Source organism: Typopeltis vanoorti, chromosome 4 (genome assembly GCF_054136105.1).
Source record: "Typopeltis vanoorti isolate ZY-2024b chromosome 4, IOZ_Tvanoo_1.0, whole genome shotgun sequence".
Taxonomy (NCBI): Eukaryota; Metazoa; Arthropoda; class Arachnida; order Uropygi; family Thelyphonidae; genus Typopeltis; species Typopeltis vanoorti.
The window spans coordinates 14,504,523-14,526,501 of record NC_143552.1 but is presented as its reverse complement, the minus strand read 5'-3'; the positions used below and the strand labels follow the sequence as shown (position 1 = coordinate 14,526,501).

The window sequence follows — 21,979 nt, the reverse complement described above, 5'->3', positions numbered from 1 at the left end:
GTAGAACCTTCTGTGGGACCATAGGCACAAATAAGTCTCATTGTCCAGTTCCCCATTCTCATATTTGCCCACATTACTCTACTTGAGACTGACTGCCATTCAAGAAGATTAGCCTCGTATTTTGTGTTGAATACTATGGCTACTCCTTCTTTTCCTTGATTGTCATTGCCTGAATATAACATTTTGTATTTATTGCTCAGAAAGATCTCACCAGTTTTGGTCTTTTTTGTTTCAGTCACCCCTATTATGTCGATCTGGTACTTATCTAATTCCTCAGCTAGCTCCATTTCTTTGCCATTCAGGCTTCTTACGTTGATAGTACCGATCTTTAACTCTGGTGATGTTGAGTTGGGGTTTGTTTTCAGATTTGTTCCAGTAGCTGACTTTTCGCTGTTCGCCCTGGTTCCCTGGCGAAAACAACGGGGGCCTTGGTTAACCGGGCGACGCCCCAGCCGGCATGAAATTTTGTCATGTTGTACCATCATTTTTTATTTTGGTTTAACCAATTAGAATACAATTTGGTCGGCTGAATCCCAAATTGCCAGCCCATCCTCGTTCGTTCAGTATCAAAGTAGATACCCAACAGGGTGCACCACGAGAAGGTGAGGATTGGACATTAGGTCAGAAGCCCTGGTCGGTTCTCCGCATTCCTTTAAAGGCTATGTGGAGGTCTCCTCTCAGTTATACAGCTTTGACCCTTATAAACCTTTATCAGTAAATCATTTGCAGCTTTCAGCACATACAAACCACATGTATAATGTGCATATAGCAGCAGTTAATGTTCAAAATGTTCTCACCTTTTGACTTCATTCATGCCTGAAGTCTCTTAGGCCACATTGATGGTGGCACCCACACAACATCCAATGGAAACACTGCCACTGCAAATCTGCCTGCAAGCTCTCAGTGCTGGGGTGTTGTTTCTTGGCTACTCTCTCTCAAGCTCCGACTGCAATTTGAGTTCATGGAATTCAGATTTGGACTTCCAGACTACCAATCAGATGGTGATATGTGGTCAGTCAGAAATTTCTTCGAAGCAGTTTTGTGTGGTCCTTGTGCCTTGTGTGCAGGGGGCTTAATCCTATTTGAAGGTCTATGGCCTACCATTAAACAAGGTGTTGTTCAGCAGCTGTACCACATGTTCCAACACGGTATCTTGATACACTTTGGTGGAGGTTTTGAACCCTTTCTCACTGAAATGCAACCTGGATAACCACGAGACGTTCCCTCCCCACCAAACAATTACCAGCGTGGGGTGATGACTTCTTTGAATCCTGGATGCTATGGCACATGCTGTACAATCATCCAGGAGATATATCTGATCACTTTGGCAGTTAAACAACTCTTTAATGATAAATCTTATCTCTGGAGACAATATTGCTCTCTGTGTCTGTTTTGCACTTACTGTCAGAAGTGCCTTTGATTTTATCACCCTCTGCTACATAAGTTGTGATATTAAGAAGTGTCCAGTAGGCACTTCCTAAGGAGGATAGGCTCTTACCATCAGCTCATTAGTTAGTGCATGTGACATCATTCTCTGTGAAACATTCATCTATCGTGACAGCACTTTCTGCATTCTCACAGGATTATGGCAGAGACATTCACAGATTTCACAAGCTGTTGCATCTTAATGTAGCATGAATGACTTGTTCTTTAGCAGTCAAATACATCTACTGTATAATGATTAATAGTCCAATGCACAAACATCCTACTTATCCCAAGTGTTTTTAGTGTGTTGAAAATAATAGGTTCATGTTGGAGGTTTAGTGGAATATTATCAGCAATGAGAAAAGATTAAAAACAATTTTAATACTTCCAATATTTCGTCTCCGTCACAGAGACATCTTCAGGTCTGTTGTTACAAAAAACTTTTGTAACAACACACACACACACACACACACACACACACACACACACACACACACACACAAAATATAATACAACAATAGTGAGTGAAACTAAAGTCCTATCTAGGTGGTGTGCTCTCTATGGACATTTGCAGGTGGCCTAGGATGTAAAGAGGGATCTCTGACAATTAATGTTTCCCAAATTTTAGGAAGCTTAATGCAACCGTATTTGTTTAAATTCGGTTGATTCCTGAGGGCAGATGCAGATTCAAAGAATAGTCTTTCTTTTATGAATTTACTATGGTGGAACATGGTGTTTTTTTTTCCAGGAGATCCTGTGGGTTCTATCCAAAACATCTGCCTGTCTCCAAAGTAAGCCAGTTTACAGGCACAAGGTACTCTATATACTCCAGGCACTGAGAGAGGAGGGAGCTGGTCTTTGGTGGAATGGATAAGGGTAGCAAGTTTACAGTGGGGCTTAAAAGCTGTATGGAGGTTGTACTTTTTTAATCATCTGGCTATTTTTTCTGATGTACCATGGATGTAAGGTATGGTGATGGCATTTCTGAAGTCCTTCTGAAGAGATGGTTGGGGAATGACATGATTCTTTTTTTAATTTTGTAGTCACTGTAGCCATTGGAAAGGAAGGTGTTGTGTGTGTGTGTGTGTGTGTGTTTGAGTTCAGTTGAAAGGGAACAAAGGTTTCTGGAACAAAGATTGTGGACTCTATGTGGTAAGAGTTTTAATAATGCCATATAATAATGCTGTGTTCAGTGTTGTACATTTCGCAGAATTTTTCACTTATCTCGAGATAGCCAATAACATCAGACTTGACGTAGCTAATATCCTCTCCTGGTCATCACCTTCAAAATTACGGAAAGAAAAAAGTATTGTCATCACCAGAGCTGATAAGGGTAATGCCACAGTCGTTCTTAACACCATAGAATATAATCGGAAAATGGATATTATTCTCCGTGATCACGCTACCTACATACCACTTGAACATGATCCCACAAAAACTCAAGTTAAAAAATTAAAAAACCTACTTAAAGTGTCCTCTCGGCCTCCTGACATTACAAACAAACTCAAACCATTCGATTCTCGTCTCCCCCATATTTATGGTTTACCGAAAATCCACAAACCTAATTCTCCCCTCAGACTTATAGTAGATGCCACCAATGCTTCTTGCTACAAATTGTCAAAGCAGCTAGCCCCCCCCCCCCCCCCCTTCACTGGTCTTACCACATCTCATGTGAAAAACTCTACCCACTTTAAAAACTTAATTGAAAATCTTACTTTAAATAATACAGACATATTGGCCAGCTTTGACATCACCTCATTGTTTACCAATATTCCTCTAATTGACACCTTAACACTCTTAGAAAACGTTTTTCCTTCTGATATCTTAGAGTTCTTTTCATTTGACATTTACTCCGGTTATATTTCTTGGAAGAACAAATTCTACAAACAGATAGAGGGAATTGCCATGGGTTCCCTCTCTCACCCCCGCCCCCCCTTGCCAATTTTTACATGGAAAATTTTGAAAAAACAAGCCATAGACTCTTCCCCTCTAAAACCTTCTATCTGACTAAGATATGTAGATGATGTGTTCTCTATTTGGCCTCATGACCCAGACACATTAGATTCCTTCCTCAGTCACCTCAATAGTCTACATCCAAGAATCCAGTTTACGATGGAAAAGGAAAATAACAATTGTTTACCGTTCCTTAGACACCTTAGTAACATGTCTTCCTAATGGTAACCTTTCTTTTTCTGTATATAGAAAACCTACTCATATAGGCAGATACATTCACGAACTCTCCCACCAACACTCCTCTCAGCAATTAAAACATTATTAAAACTCTTACCAATAGAGCCCACAATCTTTGTTCCAGTGAAACTGCCCTTTCAACCGAACTCAAACATATACACAACACCTTCCTTTCCAATGGCAACAGTGACTACAGAATTAAAAAAATAATCACGTCCTTCCCCATTCCCCAACTATCTCTTCAAAAGGACATCAGAAATGCCATCACCATACCTTACATCGTGGTACATCAGAAAAAATAGCCAGATGATTAAAAAAGTACAACCTCCATACAGCTTTTAAGCCCCACCTTAAACTTGCTACCCTTATCTGTTCCACCAGCTCCCTCCTCTCTCAGTGCCTGGAGTATATAGAGTACCTTGTGCTTGTAAACTGGCTTACTTCGGACAGACAAGCAGATCAGCAACAATCCGGTTAGAAGAACAGAAGTCATACATCTGCAATCACGATTACAGTCAATCTAGCCTTGCAGACCATGTTTTGGATAGAACCCACAGGATCTCCTGGGAAAAAACCAACCACCATAGTAAATTCAAAAAAGAAAGAATATTCTTTGAATCTGCATCTGCACTCAGGAATCAACCAAATTTAAACAAATACGATTGCATTAAGCTTCCCAAAATTTGGGAAACATTAATTATCAGATATCCCTCTTTACATTCTAGGATACCTGCAAATGCCCATAGAAGGCATACCACCTAGATAGGACTTTAGTTTCACTCACTATTGTATTATATTTGTGTGTGTGTGTTGTTACAAAATTTTTTTTGTAATCCCTGAAGATGTCTATGTGACGGAGACGAAATATTGGAAGTATTAAAATTGTTTTTAATCCTTTCTCAGTGCTGATAATATTCGATTAAACCTTCATCATGAATTTTTCACAGCACTTAAGCCTCAACACACAAAATAATAGGTAACTGTATTCCGACCTTGTGAAGTGGTATTACAGCTAAACATTTCTCATAATCTCCATGCTGCATGTTAACCTGTACAGCTAGACGACTCTCTTTCTCTTTCTGCTAGTAAGCACACGAATCTTGGTTGTGCAGTGTAGCTGACCATGCCTGCATGATTCTGTGAGCAGCACAGTGGCATGTTGAAGTTGTAACAGTGTTTATAGCAAGACTGTGTATAATTTAGACTACAGTATTTTGCATTCATTTAAGTATAAGTGTAATTATTTTTCTACTGCACTACTATTAAAATCAAAGAATGATAATAATTAACTCATTCTATCATCAGTGATACAAATAATAAAAAAAAAAAAGCATAATTAGTTTGAATACATAAGAATTTATAAAAGTTCTCTAACTTTACTACAAGTGCTGCATGCCAGAAAAAAAATTACTTACTGACATTAGACAAATAAAATGAGTTGCACTGACAATCAATCACCACGACTTTCCTAGAATGATTTTCTGAGAAAAATAATAAGTTTAGTTTAATCCTTTATCAAAGTGTGAGCAAACAAAGTCTACGCCTGAAAATATCTTCAAGACTGAAGCAAGGTGGTGCAACTTTTGGTAACTCAGAGCAAAGGTGGACCAAGCTCTCATCACTCCTTGTCTCAGTATCTCCCACCATGCAAAGCAAAGCACATGTCCTTGCAAACATGTATAATGCTATGCATTGAGGGAAGGGCCACTACCCAGACCAGTTTCCACCTTGAAGCAAGGTGGTGAACAGTTGCACCACCTTGCTTCAGTCCTAAAGATATTTTCAGGTGCAAACTTTGTTTGCTTACACTTGGATAAAGGATTAAACTAAATTTATTATACTCTAACCAAGTACAAAATAAACTTCCAACATCTTTCTCTAAATCCAGAGTAATTTAATAAGGTTGGCACCAGTTGGCAACTTATATAGGTAAATATAACCTCTCCATTGCTTCTGCCTTAATGTCACCACCTCTGGGTCTGCCTCCCACTGATGAGACCTCAATAAAGGTTAAAACCAGTCTGGGTAGTGGCCCTTCCCTCATTACATAGCATTATACATGTCCGTAAGGACATGTGCTTGGCATGGTGGGAGATACTGAGACAAGGAGTAATGAGAGCTTAGTCCACCTTTGCTCTGAGTTGCCAACAGTTGCACCACCTTGCTTCAGTCCTGAAGATATTTTCAGGTGCAGACTTTGTTTGCTCACACTTGGATAAAGGATTAAACTAAATTTATTATAGTCTAACGAAGTGCAAAATAAACTTCTGAGAAAAATTCTTACTGCACTTTTATAATTTGATTATTAACTAATGTAATTCACAGACATGATGAACTTAACATGCACATAAGTTACAAAAATTAAAAAAATGCACATATCATCATATCACAATAGCGAATGCATGAAAAGAACGGTAGTTACATGAAGGTGGAATGACAAGATACATTACATATTATTGGCCTTGCAGGAGGATCTGAATAAGACTGTAAGTGGAGTTGTCAATTTAATGTTGCCAAGTGCAAGATTTTGTAGGTGATGAGAGATCTGAGAGTGATGATGGACAGAGACTTGAAGTTTAGGGATAACATTGCTAAAATTGTAACAACATGAAAACCAAAGAGAAGCGACTTGAGAATCATACATGTGAATCATACTTTTTTTTTCTGTTATGTAGCACTTGTCATGAACAACTATTCAATTGTTATAAATTCTTATTTTTTTTTAAAGACTAGTTTTTGTGTGTCGTTAATGATGGAATAAGTTAGGAGTTGTGCAACACAAATAATTTTGTCTGTGTATTAAAAACTTGTCTGAACTACAAGTATTTCTTAAGGCAAAGGAAGTTAAGCTGTGAGTGAGAATATGCACAAAGTCACCTAAATATCGATTGGAAACTTTGTATAATCAGTTTAATTGCATTGCACTGAATCAATCTCTGGAAAATCCCCCCCCCCCCCCCCCACTGCACTCCAGAAGATATCCTATACAGGTGGGGTTAGTCTTAGAATTGGTTTTTCTTCAGATACGCTGAGTTTTCTCTTCAAAAAAAACATGTTCACATTTGTTTACTGTTTAATATTTACTTGAACAAAGCAAACTGGATAATTCTTACTTCATGCTACTATTAATAGAGCAAATTATGTGTATCTTCTGGTAGAAGGCTGAATAATTACTAGATAAAACTTGCATATTAATTATTATTATTATTCAGGCCTCCATGGAGTCAAAAGACTCATCACAAGAGGTCCTTAGGAAACACAGTATCATACCACTCCTTGAACTCACTGACTGTTCTTGCTCTAACCACTCTCTCAGGCAATGCATTTCATGGTTCAACCACCCTCCACACAAAGAAACCACTCCTCACCTTCCTGCTCACAGCCTCCTTTCATAACTTCCAGGGATGGAAGTTATGTCATCAATCCTTGTCATCACTCCTTCCCACCATTCCACCAAGCGAAAGAACTCCCCAATGTCTAGCCTGTAACTGCTTCTCGACAGTTTAAAAGTCTCGATCATATCACCTCTCCTTTTTCTATCCACCAAACTCTGCAATCCACATTCTCTCAGTCGATCCTCGTAACTGACATTGTACAGTCTTGAAACCATCTTTGTTATCCGCCTCTGTACCCTTTCTGCAGTTAATTGATCTCCTTCAAATCCTGGGGACCAAATTTGAGAATAATAGTCTGTGTGGTCTCATCAGGGTCTTATACAATGGAATGATAATTATTTTATCTCTGCAGTTCAGCTTCCTTCTCAGTATTGCAGCAATCCTCTGGGTTACCTTCACCACCTTTGCAATATGCTCCCTAAATAGTAGTTTTCTATCAATCATCACCCCCCAGATCTCTTGTCTTCCCTACTTCCTCTAGTGTAACTTCTCCAATCAAGTATACATCCTCCCATCGATGTATCCCAAACTTCAAGACTTTACATTTTGCTGCATTAAACTGACACCCCCCATTGATTAATTGCCCATCTCTCTAGTTTATTCAAATCCTCTTGCAGGGCTGCCACATCTGCATTATTACTGATAACCCTTCCCAGCTTCACATCATCTGTAAACAACTGAATATCTCCTTGCAATCCATTGACAATGTTATTGATATAAAGGTTGAACAATACAGGTCCCAGTACTCATCCCTATGGAACCCCACTTGAAACTTTCTGCTTCCTTGATATTGCCCCACCATACACAACTCGGTGATGCCTATCAGACAGCCAATCCTGAATCCATTTGACTAATCTGACATTTAAACCCATGTGCTGCAACTTAAATATCACCTTATCATGTGGCACCCTGTCAGACACCTTTGCAAAATCAAAAGAAATGGCAGTATATCTCTTTCCCTCATCAACTGCTCTTGTCACTTTATTATAAAGGGCAATCATATTCCTAAAGCAAGAACACCCTTTTACAAATCCATGTTGATTCTCACAGATAACATTATCCTCATCTGCCTAATACTGTATATAGTCCATCACTTATTTCTCTAAGACCTTACAACTACTGATGACACACAAACTGGCCTATAATTAGACACTTCCAGTCTGCTACTGCCCTTGTGCAGCAGACTATCTTACCTTCCTTTTATTCCTTGAGTACCTTGTCTGCAGCCAGACTTTTATTGAAGAGCCAGGTAACCGGAGCTGTCGGTTCTTTATCACATTCTCTCAAAACCCGTGGTGAAATACCATCCAGTCCCACAGCTTTACTGATATCCAGATTACTCAGTATTTGGAACACACTCCTCTTGCACCTCTAAATCCAAAACCTTCCCTATCCCTCTAGTATTGAAACCTTCTTCTCCAGAATCAAATACTCCAATAAAGTGCTCATTGAACAACTCCACGATGTCCTCTGCATCAGTCACTCTATTCCCATTTTTATCCTGTAGCGTCATTCTTCCACAGTCATTTCTCCTACAGGTCACATAGCTAAAAAAATTCCCTTGGATTTTCTTTGGATCTTAGTGTCAGTTTCTTCTCATATTCCAGTTTTGCCTTCCTCACCATACTAGTCACTCTCTTGGCCTGTGTCTTATATTCTTCATGTATCTGCCCTCCAGCCATCTTCTTATATCTCTTCCATAATCTCTTTTTCAACTGCAGTTCCTGTTTGATATTGTTTGTCATCCGCTTTACACCAAATTGTGTCTGCTTCTTCACTCGTGGAATATAGTTTACTATTGCTGCTAACAAATGTTCCTTTACAATTTCCCCAGCACTAATGATATCCTGGCCTTCCAGTTCTGCCCTCCATGGAACTGTCCCTAGTTGATATCTAAGACTTTTATAATCACCTGCCTTATAATTTCACATACGTTCCCTTTTCTTTGATACACCTACGTGTCTATTCATCTTCCAAGTCAAAACCACATGGCCACTCTCTCCAACTGTGGGAGAGATGTCATCTCACTTATTATCAGCTCTTCTGATGCTATGACCAAATCCACATTCTCTTGAACCTCTTGTTCCCTCTATTACATGTTGCCTAAGATATTTTTCCTTCAAGAATTCTAGAAATTCCATCCCCTTATTATTACATGCCTTTTCCTCTTCCCAGCTTATACTGCTGTAGTTAAAATCTCCCATAATAATCATTCTTCTTGCACTTGCCAAGCTCAACTGCCTAAACATCTCCTGCTCCCCACTCTCTGTGCTACTTGGTTTGTAGCAACACCCCACTAAATATCCCATCTTGGCCATTTCTACCTCATATGTAGGCTTTCAAAACCATTAGTGCTACTGCCTTCCAAAGCCTCCACTGTTAGGGGACATAAGTCATCACTTATCATAAGCAGTACTGCACCACCACGTTTTCCTTTCCTATCCTGCTGAAAAATGCTGTAGCCTGCTACTTCAATTCCTCTTATTATATCATCCTCTGTCAACCATGTCTTGGAGATCCCAATAATCTTTGGCCAGATTAAGTAAGTTAAAGATTAAATGAATTTAATTAATAAGTTAAAGATTGTGAAATGCATGTCTGGAAGAAGGCATTATGGAGGTGGCATAAAATGAATCGCAATAATCAGTTACATGAGTACAAAGAGCAGTCATGCACGAGTGAGAAGAATGGGAGAATACGATTTCAAGACAGACAGGAAAACAGAAGGGCATAACATGAAAAAGGTTGATGCTACAACTGGAAGTGAATGGGTGAGTAAAAAAGAAAGGAATCAGATGGCCTGGGAGGGGGGGGGGAGCATTTGAGTCTGGAGGGAGTTCTGTGATAGTTAATGAGAGAGAGAGAGGCAATTGGGGGGGGGGGGGAATGGAAGAGTGTCACATCTAAGAAGTGGTATCACTGGAACTTTTTATCGACCCAGAAATGAATTGCTATATTTGTATATGAATGCTAGAAATAGCAGAAATAGAGTGAAATTTTTGCATCAGTTGCATTTGTTCACCTAAAAATTATTGGAATAAGTGACACATGCTTGGATGAGGATGATATCTTGACCGGAATCGAGATTGAAGGGCTGATGTTTTTGTCAAGATGGAAAAGGCAAAAAGGGGAGATGAGTGCTGTTGATAGAAAATGATTTGTGCCAATGCAAGAAGAAAATGGTTGCAGTTAGTTTCAGACAGTATGGTGTGAGGTAGAGGTGGATAGAATGAAATACTTAGTTCAGTGTTGCTATAGACCTGGTAAATGTGGAAGACAGTGAAATGTATAAGCAAATGAGTCAGGCAAATAGGATAAGGTGATCATTATGGGTAATTTTAATTATGATAATATAGAATGGGATGATGAGATAGCATCCACAAGTAAATGAATTTCAGGAGGTTTTAAGGGACGATTACCTTAGACAGTATGCTAGAAGGCACACAAGGATCAGGGATTATTGGATTTGATTATTTCATTATCATATGTCATCTTAAATGAGGAGTTGTATCTATCCTGTTGGTGAGAATGACCATTAGGCAATCAACTGGGTAGTGGCCATTCACATCAAATTTTCTATGAGAAAGGGATATATATGGAACTATAAGACTACTGATTATGACAAACTGAGGACTTTGGGCTATACTTAACTACCTGGCAAGGGCAATGTCTGACAGTATTCCAAAGGTTAGGATATTAAATAAGTTAGATGTGAAATGTATGAATGAAGTGAGGCAAGCAGTCTGGAAGAAAGCATTATGGAGGTGGCATGAGATGAATCGTAATAATCAGTTACATGAGTACAAAGAGCAGTCAAGTACAGTGACTTACAGTTGGTAAGGGTAGCAAGTACTTTGAATGGCAGTTATCTAATGATGGAAAAAAAAAAAATCCTAGGGAATCCTTTTTGATATCTACTAGCAGAAGAAAGAATGATTATGGAAGGATGATATTGGTTGGTAGTGGTAAAAGGATAATTACTGCAGAGGAATATTGAGATATTAAATGAACAGTTCGTAAAGGTATTTGATTCTTACAAATGACACAATGCAGAATTTCAGTGCAGTGGAAAGGTAGGAGGAGAGACTGTCTGAATAAGTAGAAAGTATATAAGGAATTGAGTAAACTTGACTTTAATAAGGTTGTAAGATTTGAGCATGCTGGTTAGTTGACATCTGCTTTGACATACTTATTAAATAAGTGTGGTCACAAGAGTTTGAGGATGAAGATTCAGAATTGTTTTGACAACATTGGCATTCTCTTTGATGGACAGCATGGCTTTGCTAAAGGAAGATCATGTTTTGTTAATCTGCTTACTTGTAAGGTGACAGGTGCGTTAGAAGGAGCATCAAAATCAAAGCATACAGTTGTATGCTTTGATTTCGCTAAGATTTTTGATAGATTGCCACACAAGAAGTTGATGTTAAATTGGAATGGATGGGGTTAGATAATAGATTAGTGCATTGGATTGGAGATAGCCTATCTGATAGGTATCGGCAAGTTGTGTATGCTGAAGGAACGTCGCTAGTGGCATGTCTTGAGGATCTGTTTTAAGGCCATTGCTGTTCATCTTTTTTGTTAATGATAATGAGGAAGGATTGAATGGCAAATAACTGAAAGGGATATTCAGTTATTTGTAGATGATGAAAAGTTGGGAAGAACTATGAGGAGTGGAGCAGATGTAGTATTACAAGAGGACTTGAATAGACTGAGTTGAGTGTGCTGCCAGTTCATTGTTACGAAGTGTAACGTTTTAAAATTTGGAAAACAAAGATGTGTACAGTAGGTGGGGATATATTGGAGGAGGTGGAGGGATGAAATCTATGGCCGATGGGGACATGAAATTTAGAGAACACATTGCTAAAATTATGAGGACAGCACAATGAATTCTGGCAGTGATGCAGAGGGTGCTGATTTGTAGAATTAAGGACACAGATTCCATTGTGGGCCATTCTGCATAGATTTGGTCACTAGGTTTTCTAAAGGATGAAAAGATATTGGAAAGGGTCCAGAGATGGACTAGAGTGGTTTTTGGTCTCTGAAATGTTGAGTATAAAGAAAGGTTAAAAAAATGCGACTTACAGAGTAGGGACAGGAGGTGGGGAGGGGGTTGATAGCTGCATGTAAATTGATAAGGGATTTTTATCAGATTAACATTAAGCAGGTTTTTCATAGAATTGTGTGTGTTGGGGGGGGGGAGAACAAGAGGTCATCCTGGAAAGATATATAAGAAGGGTATGAGCCAAGGGTGTGAAGCATCTTTTTTTCACAAAGCATAATAAATGATTTCATTGCTTGAGAATGGTGAATGCAGAGAATGTGAATGTATTTATGGCATGGTATGATGACTTGTGTGCAACATCATAGACCTCCAAAGATGAGTCTTTGAATCTGTGGAAGTCTGAAGTTTATAATGATATTTATGTGCAGATAATATTGTATGATTACTTTCATGTTCTAACATGTGCTTTTGTATGGGAAATAGCATTTAGAGATGCAATACAGTAACACTTTATAGCTGAGTTGGTTGATGAGAATAGCATTATTTCACTTGAGGAAAAAAAAAACCCTAGATTGTATGGATTGAATGATCTATGTAGTCATTATTGAGATTTTTATTTCAAACAGTCTGCTGCTAGATAATGTACCAGATATTTCAAAAGATAAGTTATGTTTTCCAAGAGCTGATAAGGATCAGTTTACAAACTGTGAAGGATTTTATAAAAGAAACATAGTGATCAAGTTTTATGTTATGGCATTTTTAACATGGCAGCTAGTCCAGTTTTATTAATATTCTAATATCAGTTCAAAAATGAATTACGGTTATTGGCATAAAAAAAAAAAAAGTCCTGTAGCTAACTAGAATCAAAGCTGATGTGTTGAAATTGAATTATGTTGTTTTGTTTGTTTTGAATTAGCATAAGAAACTGTAGCATGTATCATTGGTTGTGCATAGAAAAAGCAAAACTACATTCTTGAATATATATTTTTTACCTTAATCCCATTGCAGAAATATTGTACCTAGAATCCTAGATTACTATATAAACTTGAAAAAATGCAATATAATAGGTGTAAAGATGATGCAGATGGATTAAATGGCATGATTGCTTAGGTTTTCATTAAAACTAGAGAATGGAGAATTTTCAAGTTTTCCTTTCCCTAGTGAAAACAGTGGAGAATTGGATAAATTGTGCAAACCAAAATTTGATATTGCTTTCTCCTGATGACCTTGACAAAGAGATTGAAAGTCACAATGAATAAGTTTTAAAATAGCTATTTACTCAAAAAAAAAAAACTGTAGTTATCTGACAAATTCATTATAATAAGTTCTATTGAATAACATTTGGATAAACATTCAGAATTACTGATATAAATGAGTAATATGAATTCTTAATTTGTTTGACTTTTAAAATTACAAAACATACATATCCATTTTATTGTTGATTTATTCCAGCTAAATCTGAAGAGAAAGACTGCCTCATTCCCAAAGCAAGTGAACTGAATAGATTAACTGGTAACAAATATAAATTAGCAGATTTTTTACATGTAGAATTAACTGTTCTTGACTACTTCAAATGGAAAGTGTCAGTGCCAACAGTAGCTCATTTTATTGATTATTTTTGTCAAGATATTGTTACCTCAGAAGAGTGGGAGTCACAGGATCATACTGAAAGTTTTGCTAAAGCTCAGGAGTATGCTAAAGAGTATATTTTGTATTTTATGACAGTTTCTTTGAAAGGTTAGGATCTTTCCCTTTTTTTTTTTTTTTTTAACTTTTCTCAGTAATTTATATTTAATTTGTTGATTTAGCTGATTGAATTTGTGACTATTATGTTTAGTTATGATGCTAAATGAAACAAGCAGTGATGACAGCACAGTAGTAAAAAACACTGACCAGGCATGCAGTTAGGAATACATATTCATACTTGAAGTAGAAAAAGCCATCAAAGGCTTAAAATGTGGAAAGGCAGCAGGAGTAGATGATATTCGACCAGAAATGCTGAAGTATGGTGGTATAAAAGTCTTACAGTGGCTTCACTGTATAGTTCAGAAAGCCTGGACAGAGGGACGAATTCCCGATGATTGGAGTGGAGCTCTCATAGTACCCATATATAGAAAGGGAAATAAAACTGAATGTGAGAATTACAGAGGTATTTCCCTACTAAGTGTTCCTGGCAAGATCTATGTAAGTATACTTGAGAAACGATTGAGAAGAATTGTGGAAGAAAAGCTGGGTGAAGAACAAGCTGGATTCAGGCTGTCAGGATCAGATCTTCACTTTACAACAAATAGTCGAGAAAGCATGGAAATATAACATCTGTATTTAAGTTTTGTCAATTTGGAAAAGGCATATGACAAGGTGCTAAGAGAGAGAAGCTATTCAATACACTACAGTTATATGGTGTCAATGGGGCATTATATCAAGCAATACTTAGTCTTTATTTGAGTTGTAAGTCAGCAGTTAGAATTGAAGGAAGTACAGGAAGATGGTTTAATGTTAAATCTGGTGTGAGACGAGGATGTACGTAATCCCCTCTGTTATTCATTATCTATATGGATCACATTATGAAGGAAAGTGGTATTAAACATGATATCAGAATTGGAGATGTTAATGTCAGCTCTTTGCTTTATGCGGATGTTGTTATACTTCTAAATAAATCCACTACAAGTCTGCAAGATTCTCTGACTAAATTGAATAACCGTTGTAATAGATTTGGTATGAAGGTCAGCAATAAAAAGACAAAGACAATGAAAATAGGCAGAATCATTGAAAATGTCAACTGTGTTGTGAATGGAGAACCTGTGGAACAAGTAAAACATTTCAGCTACTTAGGCACGATTTTTAGTGAAGATGGTAAATTCAATATCGAAATAGACAACAGAATCAGCAAAGCTGGTATGGTGGGAAGTCAATTGAATAAATTCATATGGAATAAGAGAGAAATTAGTCAGAATTAGCTGTATACAAGACAGTGATATGAGAGTCCTGAGAAAGATTAGAGGCGTGAACAGATGGCATCACTGGCAATATCATATTAAAAATGAGGATATTAGGAAAGAACTTGACATTGTCAGCATCCAGGTATGCGTTAGTATGGTCACTTAAACAGAATGGGTGAAGAAAGATTAGCAAAACAAGTCTTCTCTGCTAGGTTGGCAGCAAAACGACCCAGAGGAAGACCAAGATATAGGTGGATCGATATAGTACAAAGTGCCTTAGATGATAGAAATATAAGATATGATAATGTTGGAGTCTTGACAAGCAACAGACTGATTTGGAGGAAAATTGTAGGTAGGAAGTTAGTAATGATGTAATTTTTTTCATGTAGTAATATCATATCCTGTTCACCCCTTGAGGGTACATGGCAGGAATTTGATGAAGATGATGTTTAGTTATGTAAAAAGAAATACTGTATATTCTTTGTTAAGCCCATTCTAGAGTATTCAGTTCCAGTTTATATGGGAAGAAATATGTGATTAACGATATACAAGGTTCATTCTCTTTTTTTTTTTTTTAGGGTGGGGTATTCACAATGATAGTCATACAATAGGGATTATTTAATACTGATCGTCTTCAACATAATCTCATTTACCTTACCACAGTGTTGATGTAGCAGGTCTACTGATACATTCCATGTTTGAAAAAAAAAAAAAAAAAAAATAGAAAATACCAAAACTACACCTTAATATCATTCAATCAACTAGATTTTTGTTGGATCCCTTCATCATTGAAATTAGCACTTGGGAACAAAAAAAAAGTAGCAAATCTATTGTACCAAATCTTAGACTAAGTAACCCTGTCACCGTAGAGTAACAAATCATTGCTATTCTATTTAAGTGATCTCTTTGGTTACAATACTCTTGTAACTATCTTTAAATGTTTGGTTTACTATTTGTCCCAGTGATACAAATTCCTTGCGAATCACCTTTTCCATATTGGGTGTGTAAATGTGTGGAGGATGATACGAGCATACTTTACGTTTTAGTGTTAGTTACTTAGTTTCATGCATTATTTAGCTATAATGAATGAGGCCATAAACTTATCACTAGTAATGACTTGAGATAAAAGTCATGATAACACTATGACCAAAATCCATTATTATTTTTCCTGAACTCCATGGAGTCATAAAGTCATCATGGAAGATAAGCACATAAAATCTATTGTACTACTCCTCTCCTTAAACTTGTCCACTGTTTGCACTTTTACTACCCTTTCACGCCATGCATACCATTCTCCTACCACTCTCCATGCAAAAACTTCCTACCCTGTTATTTACTTCTTTTTTTGTAACTTCCAGGGATGGTCTCTTGTTCTTCTTTCTCCTTGTAATCCATGTTTGACAAACTTCGGTTCTGTTTTTTCTTATCTTGGTGTGTGAGACAGTTTGGGGCAGCATGTTGCATATTCAGATCTTTGGTTACTTTCCTTAAGAAAGATTAATTATTCAGAACCAAATCAAGGACTTGCATCAAGGAAAAAATGCAAAACGAAGTGTAAGACAGATAGTGAAAATGTAGTAGAGAATGTATTGGAAGGAAAACAATAATGTACAAAATATGAAAAGTATAAAAGAAGTGGCTGAAAGTATGGATGAGGAGGTGACAGGAGAGAAATAGCATGCTTATATGGAGTCCTACATGGGACAAAATGTGAGCTTGAGCAACTGGGGAAATGATTAGAGTGTGATACAGCAGGAGTAAGAATGAAGGGAAAAGTATAAAAGTGCAAGAAACTGGAAGTAAGGAGCAGATATGTGGAGATTCAGTGATAAAGAGGTGTATTTATTGAGGATGTGATGAAAGCATGTTTTCCTGGTATGAAGATCAAAGATGTCAGTGAATCTGCAGAAGGGTGAAGTGAAAGGGTTGATTGTTTTGACAGGCACAAGATGATTTGAGAGATGAGAAATATGCAGTAAGAGAGGATGTGGAAGAGTTGTTGAAAGAAGTGAAAATGAAGAGGGAGAAAGTAACGGTTGTGAGTTTTGCTGCCTTGGTATGATAGGACAGCATTGAGAAGAAAGGCCACTAATGAATCATTGAGATTTTGCAGAAGGAATGGTGTACAGTTTATAGATGTTTGGCATGAATTTGATGGACAAAAGGACTTTTATATATGTGCCTGATGGATTGCATTTGAATCATTTTGAAGTTAAAGGTTTGGAGAAAATATTAACTGAGAGGTTGGAAGTTAATATGCAAAACTAGAGGTATTAGGGATATGCAAACAAGCATGTGTCTAGCCACCCCTGGGATGAATGAATATGAGTGCAGAAATTATTATTGAATGGATCGGTGTCATTTCCCTGATTTCAAATCAGAATGCGTTGGGCCAGCCCAAGGGGATTTGAAATCTACATGAATGTCAGAAGAGTTTTGGGCATTGGTTACTCACCAAAAATCATCAGCATCAGTAAGATCTGGTTGACAGAAAATTATATATTTACAGGTATAGAATGTAAGGGATATTGTATTTTCAGAGACAATTTGGGAATAAGACAGTGGTATTACTAATGATAATTGAAGAACTTCAATCAACAAAAATAGAAGGTAAGGAGGATTTTAGATTTGGGGGAGATGGCTGTCTGGTGTGAGATATAGATTTTGTCTGATAGGACAAAAAATATTGTTGGTTGCAGCTATAAATCTGAGGATTGAGAGGAACATATGGTTACCATGCATCACCAGATTAGCACAATAAATGCAGGCCAAACAGCTATAACTTCAACTATGGGGAATAGATGAGAAGTTTCTTCTCATCTATTCCCCATAGTCTATATCAGTGATGTTCAACCTTTTTTACTATGCGAGCTACTTTTCTATAAAAAGTTATTCGGCAATCTACTCTCTTATATAGATCACATTCCCCCAACCTGATATCTGATTATGCACAGATAAACAACTAAAAAAAATACACAACTAAAAACTTCATTTGTGTATTTAAAATTTTATTTATCACTCTTTTAATTATTTTAATACAATAAAGAAAAACAAATATATTGAAATAAAATATTTATTTCTCTATTTTGGAAAAGCCAAGTTAGAAAAAACAACAGATTGATTACAAACTCACAAGTTACAGGAAATGCTGGTTGATTAAAAAAAAAAAAAAAAAAAAAAAAAAAAAAAAAAAAAAAACTAATGTGAAATTTGGCATTGTTTGGACCTCGCAATATTTCCATAGTCAAGTTGATACAAAGAAGTGGCCAGTCGCAGACAATCATCCAAATGATCATTGTAATTTGGTTTCTTAATTGATTTTTTATGACGGTCATATATGAAAAAGTGGATTCTGACAAGTATGTCGATCCGAAACACGACAGAATTTTTTGCGCAGTATCAGTTAATATTGGGAATTTTTCATGTGCATACTTCCAAATGACTTCATTGTTTATTGATTTTAAATGTAAACTCTTCTGAATGTTTATTATCTCAAGTTCTACTTCAGCTTGGTTTATATCAAACAGCCTACTAATTTTATTTGAAATTTCTGTGATGTTCAAGTTTTCTTGAAATGGATTATTGATAAAAGATACAATCATTTCAGTTTTATATTAAAATCTTTAAATCATGAATTTATTTCTTCCTCAACTAATTCTTTTTCACGAATAAATTCTTTTAAATCATAGCAAAGCGTTTCTTGATTTTGTTAAAAAAATTTTAATAAATATGGGAGATGTCTAACTTCGCAATCATTTATATTTTTCTTTAATAAAAGTAAGTATTGTTGGAAAGTTTTTATTGAACTTAACATGTCAATTAAATTTTTATCTCTACCTTGTAACTTTAAATTTACATTGCTTAATTTCGTCCAGAAATCTACTAAAATGTAACAACCATCTTTTTTTCACTCAATTGTGGATAAATATCTCCTTTTTCATCAAGAAAATATTTTATATCGTTAATTAATACAAGAAATCTTTCTAAAAATTGACTTCTTCTGATCCAGCGAACATTATTGTACAACAGAAGTTCCCTATCATCATCTGCCTGTAATTTTAATAGCTGCCGTTGCAGGGCTTTCCTCGAACTGAATTTACAATTTTAAATGTAATATCCAAAACATCTTTTGTGTTTAATCTTTTACTACACAGTACTTGTTGGTGAATAATGCAATGGTACGTTAAATAACCTGGATATTTGTCATTGTTTTTGCATAATGAAATGAAGTCCGATTTAGTACCTATCATTGCAGGAGCACCATCAGTAGTAATAGACACAAGTTTAAAAATCAGAAGTTTGTGTTGTTTCACAAATTTATCAAATGCCAAAAAAATGTCTTCTCCACTAGTCCCCAATTCGGCCCAATATGGGATGTAACATCCCTTAACTTAAATAAGTTTATGTCGCCGAATTGCAGGAGCACCATCAGTAGTAATAGACACAAGTTTAAAAAGCAGAAGTTTGTGTTGTTTTACAAATTTATCAAATGCTGAAAAAATGTCTTCTCCCTTAGTCCCCTATATTAATTATATGAAGAGCCTTTGGCTCTTCATATAATTAATAATTTATTAGGACACCTTCTTGGCAATTCTCATAGTACGGTATATGTAAGTTCTGTTTGCTACAAACTTGGTATTTCTAGGTCTGCCTACTCACTTACCTCAGCAAAGGTTGAAACCGGTCTGGGTAGTGACTTTCTCTCACTCATAATGTAGAACAGTAATACAGCTCCTAGGAGCTGGGTTTCACATTATGGGGAATATCAAGAATAGTGATCGGAGCTTGCTCCACCCTTATCATGAGTTGCCTCAGTGTTGCACTCCCTAAAGGGTCAGTTGTAACACTATCCAGGTATTTGCTTACGCTTGGACTCGCCGAACTTTATATATTTACTATATTCGGCATGAAACTCTTTGAGTTTCTTATTCAGCTATGAAACAATATGGGATGTAATATCCCTTAACTTAAATAAGTTTATGTTGCTGAATTGAAGCCTTTGGTTCTTCATATAATTAATACCTAAAATAGTTCTTTATTTTTTGATGTATCATAAATCAACTTATGATTAATTGTTGAGTTCAGTGTAAGGGCTGTATCCTAATTTTAATCAGATCGGATGCACGTGGTCCGACCCTGAAAGTCCGCTTACTACTGATAACTCATTCTTCTCGACATTTGAGCCTGTTATATTAGTGGGCTGTTAGGGTGGCGTCAGCGACACAAAATAATCAGCAGACTCTCAAGTCCAATGCGAAACATTCTTGTAAAATTCTCTTATCTATTTTCGTTGAATCTTCAAAATTAATTAATTTATTAATACAAAATTAATGTAAAGAATATTTCAATAAATCTCTTAACTTTTATATTACTATTTTATATTATTTTGAAAATTTATATAACTTGAAAAAATTTGTATAAGCAGGACTAATCCGTAGGTAACATTATACTGTAAAGTGGTTTTCATTTGTTTTTCATTTCCTGTTCGTTTTATTTACACTTTATTAAAAAAAAAAAACTTTTTTGGAAAGGGGCTGAACATTAATCGCACACACAAGAAAAATACCATGCGCCGGTCGTGAGCGAGACCTGTGGAGTTTCCATAATTAAACATTCTTACTTCCACCACAGTAAAAATAAAATAAATATTTTACAAATATTCTTCTTACATATCGTAAGTTATCATCAGCGAGAGCAAAGAGCAGTGGTATGGAATTTGAACAATAAAACAGTATAGCCAATGCCAAATTTGAACCCGTACAAGTAGCCATGCATTTGTTAAAACCGTTTGTATCATAATAATTTATTATTTCAGCCAATCTATTTTACACAATTGAATATAACAATTTTCCAAACTTCTGGGATCGTAAGGCAATCGTTACAATTAAAGGTTTGGTCTATGAAGTAGAGCTTCAGTACTTTCTTTGTTTAGACGTTCATATCAGTACATAGATCTGTGTGAAAGTTTTATGCTTTCCCATTGGATCCTATGGTTTGCATATTCAGTTCTATGCTGAACCAAGCCTGATATTTATGGTTTGATGAGCCTGATGTCTTGATGTTCAGAAAAATGTTTGTAGACTGATCTCCCTGTTTGTCCATAGTATGACATATTACATAAACCTGGGACTTGGTTTACTCCACGGAGCATCATTCTTGAGAGTTTGTCTTTTGGAGAAGATAGCAGATTATGAATAGTTAATAGGTTTAAAGGTAGTGATATATATATATATATATATATATATATATATATATATATATTATTTTTTTTTAATATCTTTGCAACTCTTTCACAGACACTTTTGATGTAAGGTATGGGTGTCCTGTGTAGTTTTACTTCTCTTAAACGTTGTCTTGGGGTGGTGCTAACTATTTTTTTGTGTTGTTCTTGGGTTGAATCCATTTAAAAACTGTTTGAGCAGCCCTTTGGAAGAACATATTTTGTGTGCTCCTGGTCACTAAAGATTTTGATGCCATGTTTCTGAGATGGGTGGTGTTCTGATGTATTGTGAATATAGAATCCTGTCAAGGTCAGTTTTCTGTAGATAGTAGTAGAAAGTGTAATCAGGGTTTTGTTGGATATGAACATCAAGAAAGGAAATTCCACTTGATGTTTCTTTTTCTATGAATTTAATTCTAGGATGTAGATTGTTAATTTTTTATAAAAATAAATGGAGTTCTGTCTCTGTGTGATTCCATACTGCAAATGTCATCCATGCACTGTAACTAATAGATAGGTTTGGGTCAAGAGCGAAGAGTCTTACTTCAGATGTTCCAGATAAAAATTTGGTTGGTTAGGTGATAGTGGTGAACCCATAGCAGTTCCCTCCTCTTATCGGTATAGCGTTCTTTCCATTTAAAGTATCCTGATGTGATTGTGACTTTAAATTGATATATTATGTCTTCTGGAAATTCTTGGGCTGGAAGGTCTATTGTTTCACTATATGGAATATTCATGAAGAGTGACGTGATGTCAAAACTAACCATCATAACTGAAGATGCCAGTTTAATGTCTTGTATTCTTGTGC

General features: G+C 36.3%; 1 protein-coding gene across 2 annotated transcripts in view; it reads left to right on the top strand.

Annotated features, from left to right (window-relative positions):
- CycJ (Cyclin J) overlaps positions 1 to 21,979 on the top strand; it is a 115,015-nt gene that overhangs the window by 33,922 nt on the left and 59,114 nt on the right. For both annotated transcript variants that reach the window (XM_090391007.1, XM_090391008.1), the window contains exon 3: positions 13,465 to 13,749. In XM_090391007.1, the coding sequence (XP_090247133.1) occupies positions 13,465 to 13,749 (285 nt within the window). The remainder of the gene's footprint in view (positions 1 to 13,464; positions 13,750 to 21,979) is intronic.